Here is a 10,601-nt window from a genome sequence, read left to right on the forward strand (position 1 = left end):
GAATAAGCCAAGCTAAGAATAGAATATAAATTTTATACTATCATTTGGTTCAACAAATAAATAAATTTAAGAATTGTATTACAATACTTTAATTTGTTGGTTTAAAGAGGAGATAAATGTAATAAATAGAAATACTCTTATGCTTATATATATAAAGAGGAGAAATGTAATAAGCATACAAAAGATAGAAATACTCTTTATATATATATATATAGAGAGAGAGGGGCAATTAAAAAACTATTCCTAATAATTCAAAATAATTGATACCAAGTCCTATAAATTACGTACCGTATCTTTCTTGTAAGGGAAATAGCTCATTGTTGAGAATAATTATATTCTTAATTAATAAATGCCGCTACCTAATAATGAAATACATCTATTTTAAAAAATGCAATTGTATTTCATACTTATTTCTAGAATCATACATGTTGTAAGCATTATATTATCCTTTAGTTGTCATATTCATTAACTACTCATAAATTGATTGAACACGCCTTAAATTATTAAATAAACGAAGGTAGATAATAATTTGGTCCCTGTAACATTAGACATTAATACGACTTGCGATAAGTGTTATAATAAATAATTGATTAATTTATTAATCCCAAATTATATAGCATTTAAAGCTAACATTTATTTAATACAAATAAAAAAAAATACTATCGAGTATTGACCATCCAACTTTTAAAGTACGGTTTGTCTATTTTGTTGTTTTGTGTGTTTTCTGTCAAAATCAGACAATTTCAACTTCAACATTCCTTACTATGGAATTTTCCCTTTCAATTCTCTCTTGGAATTTTTAACTTAGTAAATTGAACAAAACTTTCCAAATTCACACGGTATCAGTCCACCATTTCCTAATTCTTCTCCTCCTATAAATATATCACTTCACAAATTAGAACCACCATGCATGCATAAACCCCTCCCTACACATCTATAACATACACACAAAAACTACGTTCGAGAAAACAAAAATATTTCATTTCTTCGATCTTCATCAAACAAAAAGTGCGTTAACGTTCGAGAAAACAAAAATGCAACGATCAATTATGACAAGCCTAGTGTCGAAGCGCGGAGCTCCGATGGTGCGGCGGCCGGCGGCGACGTGCGTCGACGTTTTCATAAACCACAGAGGCGTGGACACGAAGCGGACGGTGGCGTCGCTGCTGTACGACCGGCTGGCCCGGTTCAGGATCCGGTCGTTCTTGGACAACAAGAACATGAAACCGGGCGACAAGCTGTTCGAGAAGATCGACGGCGCTATCGCCAAATGCAAGGTAGGCGTCGCCGTTTTCTCGCCGCGCTACTGCGAGTCCTATTTCTGTCTCCACGAATTGGCGCTTTTCATGGAGTCCAAGAAGAAGGTCATCCCCATCTTCTGCGACGTTAAGCCGTCGGAGCTCCGGGTGGTCGACAATGGGACCGTTCCGGTTCACGAAATCGACCGGTTCAACTCCGCCCTAGAGGAGGCCAAGTACACTGTTGGCCTTGCCTTCAACTCTCAAGAAGGGTAAGTTCATATAGCCAAATAAATGACATTCAGATTTAGTCTACATAATATGTTAATATATAATATAATATATTAACGGCAGACACATAATATATATGTTATTAACATATTCTCCGTCTCTTTCAGGAACTGGTCAGATGTTGTGACAAATGCTACAGATATTGTGATAGAGAGTTTGATAGAGATAGAGGGGGAGAAGCAAATGGCAAAGAGAATTACTGGGATGTAAGAGACTACCATTCATTTCATACATTTGGAGAGAGAACAGAGTAAATGAAAGATCTTGTTCCTACCAATTGGTTTGTTCTTTGATTATTTATTTTCATTAATGTTTTTAGAGAAAATTAAAATTTCTCATGCTAATTTTAGATTGAGGAGAGCAGAGACTAATGTATAGTAATGCTCGTGTGTCACATACATTTTTTCATTCTTTAATTTCCTCAAATTTGTATTAATTAATTATGTAAAAATAAAGTGTAAGGAATAAAATGTTTAAATTGATGTGGTTTGAATTTATTTACTTACTCGATAACTGGTGTGTTTCCTTCAATAAATATAATTTTTAATACTTATTTGATTACGTATCTTGCAAAAAAAAATATACGGAGTATATTTTTATTTTGGTTTTGGAGGACTATTAATGTTTAATTGGAAGGTTTACTGAAGTAAATTTACGTCACTCATCGATTATTGCACTACTAGTATTCAGAATGCACAATCAATTAAATAGTCGCGGCTTAGTGTAATTGATTCGTTACTTGATTTAAAGGTCATGACGGGAGGCGGCAGTGTGAATTTGTAGGGGTTCGAATTCCACTGGAAGCATATATGGGGAAAATACTCTAAGACCGACCGGTGTGAAAATTAAGTAGATAATATAAAGGCGTTATTACATGTAGTATCAGATGTAACGTGATTTGGAAAAATACCCTAATAAGCTATTCCACAAAAAAAAAAAAAAATTCAAGATAATAGCAATTTACTCCGAAATGAGACGTCACATGTTCGAAATTTTGTGAAAACATTGACTCTTTGTACTTCAATAGTATATGAACAGATACTATATTGTAAAAGAGTCAATAGTACTAAAAAAAAAATACAAGTACAAAATAGATATTGTTATGCTACTAGAATTTACTAATTTAAGTTTGAAATCACTGCCTTATACAGCACAAAATAGATATTGGGGTGTTTGGTTATTGGTTTATCAGTCAAATTTTAGCTTATTTGACCAAGTTTAGCTGTTTGACCTTCCAATAAGTTATTTTGAAGTGTTTGGTAAATGTTTTATTGGCCTTGGCTGATTGGGTCAATAAGCTGAAAATTGAAAAGCTAATGAATGTAGCTTTTTTATCAGCTGGTTGGGATCAATGAGTTTATTGACTATTTTGTCCTTTGAAATCAATGAGATTTACTTTTAAATGGGTGGTGGATTTGTTATTTTTATAATAATAATAATAATAATAATAATAATAATAATAATAATAATAATAATATATCAACGGGTGATGAGTTTGTCCTTTTTAATAATAATAATAATAATAATAATAATAATAAAATTGAAAATAATAAATAAAAATTGTTTTAGAATATAATAATTTAGTAAGAGTTAAATAAACAAAAACAATTAACTTATGTCCTTTAAAAAAGTATAAATGATACCCACATTTTATAATTATTTGTTAATGTGAGTTTATCTTCTTGTTATATTTAAAGGTTTAAATAATACAATATACACATACCCTTAAATGTCATTTTACATTCAATCAGTTATTAGTAAACAGTTATAAATTACCAAACAGTTTTTTATAACCAGCTAATACAACCTGCTAGTCAAACCAATTAACGCAATCAACCATCAACTACTAGCTAAACCAATTAGCTATCAGTTATCAGTTATTTGCCAAACACCTCATTGTTATGCTACTAGAATAATGGGGTCCACAGCATAATTTACCTAGAATAATCTACTAATTTAAGTTTGAAATCACTGCCTTATACAGCTCCTTGGATCTGTTGGGCCTTCCATCTTGGATCTGTTTGTGAACTTGAGATTTTTTTTTTTCTAATTTTTTTCACTTTTTTATTTACAAATATAGGGGTGCTTTAGTAATTTAGAGCGTATTTTAAATACTGAATATGAATTTAGGGGTTTAATTTATGGTAAATTTAGACTCCTTTGCTAATATATTCTCCTTCTTCACATGGATTCTTTCTCCATCTTACTTTGAGTTTTCTTTTTCTACATTTTTTTCTAACCATGTACATAAATTGGTTTTTGTGCTTTTTAATTTTCTATCGTTTGAGTATAATATTATCTATTTTTGTTAATGAGTTATGTGTATTTTTCGCAGACAATGCATTGATATGCACTGTAGAGTAGTGTAGACTCCATTGGTGTGTATTTTCACGGTCGGTTGTGTGCATTTTGAGTGATTTAGAGGAGGAACAAAGTCCTCTTGTAACAAGTTTGCATTTGCATGGTTGGTGGTGTGCACTGTGACCTACATATATGTGCACTTACATGGTCGGTGGTGTGGATTCTGAGTGATTTAGAGGAGGAACAATGTCTTCATATAACAAGTGAGTATTAATCATAGCCACCCATTTGAGTTCAGTTGTGAGGACTAATTGAAACTGTCCATCGTCCAATTTTAAGTATACCTTCATACAAAATGAGTGATGCTATAAACCCTTCTAAAATTTTCCTCCTTATTTCTCCTCCTCATGACATGTCACTACTTAATTGGTTACTCTAATGTTTAATTAAAAGTAAGTGAGGTCAGCAAATTCATGACACTTATTGATTATAAGCCACATCATGAGAGGGAATATTAGGGAGAAAATAGCATTTTCCAAAAAAAAAATAATAATATAGTGGAAAACTGAAAAAAAAATTACAATAAAAAATTAATAGTACATTTTTTTTTCTAAAATTCAAATTTACTCCAAAAGGCGAATACTTTTTTTTTTCTTTTTTTTTTTCTTTTTTCATTAAGATTAGCATAACTCAAGAAATCTCTATTGATTACAAATTGCAACATTTACATCTAAATTCATTACATCTTTCTTGTGAATAATTTGTACTAAAATTTGATAATGCTATTTTCAAAGAGGCAAAGTTACTTGATGATGAAGAAGAAAGACTTAATTTTGTTGTTGAAGAGGAATACTTTTAACTTATTCCCAACCTATTTTGGCACATTTTAACTAATCTAGTTGTACTAAAGAATTTTTTTTTTATCTATCTCAATCAACGCGAGCATATATAGAATGAAAAGAGATGACTAATTCTCATAATCAATAGTGGATCGGAGGAGTTAGAAATTCCATTATTCAATTGGAGCAAAAGTAATTTGAAACACTAAGAAAACTTGAATGAAACAATATCTTGAAGCGATGATTGCATGTCGATTGTTGAATAGGCCGGCTTTCAACATAGTGTTGGTCGGAAATTCCAATATTTTAACATGGTGAGTTATCTGTTCAGATTTTCCGTTCAACTTTGATCTATTGGCTGCTATTTCCGACCAAATGTTGGTGTTGGACAAAAAATTTCGACAAAGATTTGTTGGGATATCTAATTTGATCGGAAGCCTCATTTCTGACCGAAAAGTCCATTTTTCATGGTTGGTTGGAAATTGAGAGATTTCCAACAGTAAACTATGATAGCATTAGAGATGAAAAACACTGACTTTTAAGTACTCATTCTCATAATCCACATGTGTTGAAAGTATACTATAACAGATACAGAGTATTTAATACTACTGTAATGAAACATTCCAATTTACTGTAATACATTCCAATCCACTGACTTTTAATACATTCCAATTTACTTTCAAATTCTCATAATCACGTTTAATATTCCAAAACTGGAATGAAACATTCCAGTTTACTGGAATGAAATTTCAATTCATTAGGACTTAGGATACATACATACATACATACATATATATATATATATATATATATATATATATATATAATAATATTTATTTATATTTATTATTATTAAAATCTACTCCGTAACAAAGTTCGGTTCGGTTTTTAATCAAACCGTTCGTTTTACAAGAATTTCGAACCGTTCGATTTTGTATTACTAGTTCGGTTCGGATCCGATCGGTTCGGTTCGGATAAACCGAACCGAATTTCCCACCCCTAGACTGGACTACTGATGTTAGATAAAGACAATGGAAGGCCATCGCAGACGAAAGATCTGTGGTAATTATTGATTTTTTTAGTTAAAAGAGTTCATGCCAACCGTGTTCGAGTATACCAGTTCTGTCATGTTTAGTCCTAAATTTTCGAGTTAACCACTTGTGGTTCATCAATTTTCAAATTTTAACAAACTAAGGTCCTTTAACTTTGAAATTTGAAAGACCACGAGTGGTTAACTTGAAAATTTAGATGTAAACGTGACAAAACTACTATACTAGGAGGACCTTAGATTTAAAAAAAAAAAAAAAAACAAACTCAAGTTAAAACTAATGTGCTAAATTTACAAATTAATTATGCAAAGATAAGTATCAATTGCTATATCATGGATCGGGTACAGTGTACTTTGCATTGTAGATCTTGGTCTAAAATAACATTCAAATTATATACTTGCAATTAATATATTATGTACATTATTAAATTAATAAATTATGTACATATTACAATTAACATATTATGTATATGCAATTAATATATTATGTACCTGTAATTAATAAATTATGTACATATTACAATTAATGTATTGTGTACATGCAGTTAAAATATTATATATCCAGTTAATAAATTAATTACCTATTACAGTTAACATATTATACCCCTTCAATTTATCTACATGTACATAAGCTGTTAACTGAAGATATATAATTTAAATATTATTTTGAATCCGGCTCTATAATGCAATATGAACTAGCTGATAAATATAATCTGGACTATAAGTATCGTTTTAAAAATAAAAATAAAAATCCATACTATCTTTTAGGGTAAGCCTAAGTCATATAAGTTAGGCCTTGTGTAATGTGACCCAATCTATTCCTAATAAAAGCCTGTTCTAGTCTCAAAACTATAATGGGTAAGTTTAGAGCTATCGGGCTTTAGAAATGAACTGTGTTGATCGTTCAAACAAAATTCCACAAATTTATTAACATTAAAGTTTCAATTCTTCTTTCGAAAAAAAAAGTTCCAATTCTTATATCATTGAGCAGGGTTCACAATGCACGGTGGACTCTGGTGCATGTGTATGTGTCTTATATTGTGAGTTTTTGTGTTTTGTGTTATGAAATTCTGTATATTAAGAATATGAATGTAGTACCTAAAACAAATTAGTAATATGTCTTATGTTATGATTTTTATGTCTTGTGTTGTGAAATTATGTGCCAATGAACATAAATTATATACATAAATCAAATTTGAAAATAAGTAAATATATAACTTGTGTTAGTATCTTGTATGAAATTTCGTACCTTATGAGTATAAATTTGGTACATCGCCGTTTCAATCCAGGATCCATAATGTTATGTGGACCTTGATCCATTTGGCGGTCTGGCGGCCATGGGATTGGCTTGCCAAATTACTTTTTTAAAGTTATTTGATGATGATGTCAATGATGAACACGGGAAGGAAAAGGAATATGATATGGATGATGTAATGGTTGATAAAATTTAATTTTTCACATTATATTAAGTGTGTTTGAGATTATTAAACTTTGTATTAATTTTGCTTAGAATTATTTAAACATTGTATTCAATTATTAATGTTTGTTTAAAATATTTGTTTTCTAATTACTAGATCAGTCAAAAGCAAACATTAATAATTGAATACACACAAATATTTCATTAACCATTCAAAATTACTCATACACACAAATAAAAAGAATTAAAGAAATGGAATACGATTAATTACCATATATTATAGTTCAATTATGTCAAACAATAGAATTTATGGGCATTCTTTTTGTAGTGGCATGTTTGGCGAGTTGGTAAATTATAGAACGCAGAAATGTTCCCATTTTTCACTACCGTAAAAAACAGGCTTTATCTATCCCTCCCTTTATATCAAAATCAAGCACAGCATAAATGCAAAGGTGCAATGTATGAGACCATATTTTTTAACAATTGGACTTTTCTTTTAATCCTTCAAAAATTAAATCATTGGATTAGCAATGAGGATGAATTGGTTGTCATTTCCATTTTTAGATAAGCGATAAGATGGATGATGATCGATGAAATGAAAGCAAGTCAAAAGCACTACATGATCGAACTTATGCACACAAAGAATATAAGTAATATTAATTTTAGAATCAAAGAATATAAATACTAATAATAATAATATAAAAATGTTACAATCAATACAATGTCAATAATGTTATTATTATTATTATTATTATTATTTATATATTTGTTTAAAAATTGGCATGAAATAGCTTGTCATGCGTAACCATTTTATGATATTATTTTTAGTGGCCTGATTATCTAATTTGATTTAAGCTAAAATGGATTCAGATTCTTCACTTAGTTTTGGTTGGGCTCCATTAGTGAGTGAGCATATGTACCTAATGATTTTTAAGCGTTTTGAGTGGAATATTTGAGATACTATAAGAGTAACTTATGTACAAAGAGTTACTTATGTACTAAAAGAGAATTGATAATAATGTTACAATTGTTTAGAAACTTTTGGAAAACAAGGAAATGCATTCCATGGCCAAAATGGGAACACATCATGAGAATTGATCAAAGCTTGAAAAAATCATGGTTAAAATATATTATAAATTAATGATAAGACCATTTAAAAACATCATGTTTATTGCATTTTCTTGTGTAGTTCGATGACTTATTTGAACATCATAATATTATTATTATTATTATTATTATTATTATTTTCTAAATAGAATGGTCAACCTTGTTTATATGATGTTTTTACATATACAACTAAATGATCAAGTATAATTTTTTTCTACTCCCGTAGTTTAGATTTAATTAAATGATAAACGTATTTATTACCCTTCCCAAAAAGTATTTGAAAATTGAAACTCCCATTATTCTTGTTTCAATGATAAGCTTCTTAATCAAATAAAAGAGTTGCTACCCCTAAACCTATATCCCCTCATTAGGTGTGCTTTTTTGATAATGCATTAATCCGTCTCCATATCTAGATATTGTTAAACTCCATACAAAGGAGTTTTTTCCACATTTGATCCGTGAGTATGAGATCATTTTTACACTTGATCCCCTAATTATTAATATTTTCATATTTAGTTTTCACATTTGGTATATGACTATTAAAATTTTTAGATTTAATTTCACAACTTTTAAATCCATGCTAAATTTATGAAATGAATAACTCTAGGTAAGGAGGAGTATGGACTATTAGATAACCGCCCCACTAAAATTACTTAGGGCATTCCATCTATGGTTTTTGCTTAGTTTTTTGTGGGGTCCATTATGATGTGGGGGAAAGAGAAGTCAAGAGAGAGAAAATTGGGTATTGCAAGTGAGATTTTTGTGGGGCTCGTTAGAAGAGAGAAAAATCACAGGGCAACCGCAGTTGTGCGTGTTTCACGCACAGCCAACGCGCAGCAGGCCGGGTGTAGGCTGGCGCGTTAGGTCTTTTTTTTTTCTTTTTTTTCTTTTTTCTTTATCTCTTTCCTAGTTGGCATCTCAAAAACCACCAAAAAATCAATACTGATGAGAATATATGGTCTTAGCTTTCAAAGTAAAACTTAAACTTGAGCCATGACCAAAAGTCTGGCTTGTCTGCAATATCTAGTGAAAAGACACTTTGCATGGGCACCAAAAATGCAATAAGCTTTAAACCCCAAATCACAAATTAAAAGTATTTCAAAGTTAATAAAAGGGGAGAGTGTGGGTCCAAATGTCGCATTCCTAGCTGGGTAGCTGCTGATGAAGTGGGGTGGGATGATGTGATGAAGTGATATTTTAGTGTGGATTCTAATGCACAAAAACTAGACAAGAGACTAAGGCTTTCGTCCCCATCTATAAATGTGGCAATGTGATTGAACCCTTCAACGCCACCTCTCATCAAAACTTGGATTAATACTAATAGCTGTTAGCCATAGCGAGCATGCAATCAACAACTTGTACGCCATACGTTTATCATCATAATTATATATCATTCTCCCCCCATCACCCCCCCCCTCCCTCCCCCTACCCCAACTCCTTCTTTTGCGATTCTTACATCCATCTTCTTTAATTTTCTTCTCTACTTTATCTTTTACTTTATTGCCAATGATGATGTGTGCTAAAGACTAATGCCTCCATTGAATGTAAAGTTAGGGTTTTGATTCTTATCGGGAATAATTCTGTATGGACTTAGAGATATATAATTAAGAGAGAATGACCATTATTTTAGTTCTTTAATTATGTTATGATGGTAAATTCAGTCTCTTAATTATATATGTGACCTTATTTAGTCCATGAATTATTCATTTAGTGATCATTTGAAAATTTATTAGTTCCATCTCAAAACACAAAATAAATAACTTTTAAAGTTGTAACCATTTCTTGTATATTCCGTATATTATTTTTCTCTCTCTTTAAATTCTTATAAATAATGCTTAATGAGCAAAAATAATCATATAACTAACCATTTTCAAAATGATTAAGGGAAGGTAATAAAAGATCAGTAATAAATTTGAAAAAAAAAAAAAAGAAGACAATATTTTAAGTCAAAAACATATTTCGATTCCCTTCAACCAAATTTAATTTGTACATCCCATTTAGTACAAATGTATTTTCCAAGACCATTATTGAAATGATTTGGATTCCTTTCACTAAGGCAGTTTACTACCTTGGGGTTTAGCAAAGCCAAGGCTCCAATGGTCTCGGAAAATATATTAATTTGTATACATTTGGTTGGAGAGAATCAAAAGCTACCCAATAACTTTAAAATATTACCTTTTTTTAAAAAATAAATAAATTTATTACTGGTATTTTTTATTTTCCCTTAATCATTTTGAAAACGTTTCACTATAGGATTATTTTTATTCGTTAACTATTATTTAAATAAATTTATAGAGAAAAATAATATATATATATATATATATATATATATATATATATATATATATATATATATATAT

General features: G+C 30.2%; 1 protein-coding gene across 1 annotated transcript; it reads left to right on the forward strand.

Moving 5' to 3' along the window:
- The first annotated feature begins 1,049 nt into the window (after positions 1-1,049).
- Positions 1,050-2,884, forward strand: LOC116019953 (TMV resistance protein N-like). The gene is made up of 4 exons (XM_031260396.1): positions 1,050-1,510; positions 1,637-1,714; positions 2,459-2,513; positions 2,783-2,884. The coding sequence occupies exons 1-4, from the start codon at positions 1,050-1,052 to the stop codon at positions 2,882-2,884; spliced, it is 696 nt and encodes a 231-aa protein (XP_031116256.1).
- Positions 2,885-10,601: the final 7,717 nt, after the last annotated feature.

The sequence above is a fragment of the Ipomoea triloba genome, chromosome 1 (assembly GCF_003576645.1).
Source record: "Ipomoea triloba cultivar NCNSP0323 chromosome 1, ASM357664v1".
In the NCBI taxonomy this organism is placed as follows: domain Eukaryota; kingdom Viridiplantae; phylum Streptophyta; class Magnoliopsida; order Solanales; family Convolvulaceae; genus Ipomoea; species Ipomoea triloba.

What these genes read in the sequence shown, in the direction of transcription:
- LOC116019953 (XM_031260396.1), top strand. Translation starts at nt 1,050, where the DNA reads ATGACAAGCCTAGTGTCGAAGCGCGGAGCTCCGATGGTGCGGCGGCCG. An exon ending in GCCTTCAACTCTCAAGAAGG is followed by an intron (nt 1,511 to 1,636) that starts GTAAGTTCATAT and finishes CGTCTCTTTCAG; the next exon opens with GAACTGGTCAGATGTTGTGA. An exon ending in TCCGAAATGAGACGTCACAT is followed by an intron (nt 2,514 to 2,782) that starts GTTCGAAATTTT and finishes GTTATTTTGAAG; the next exon opens with TGTTTGGTAAATGTTTTATT.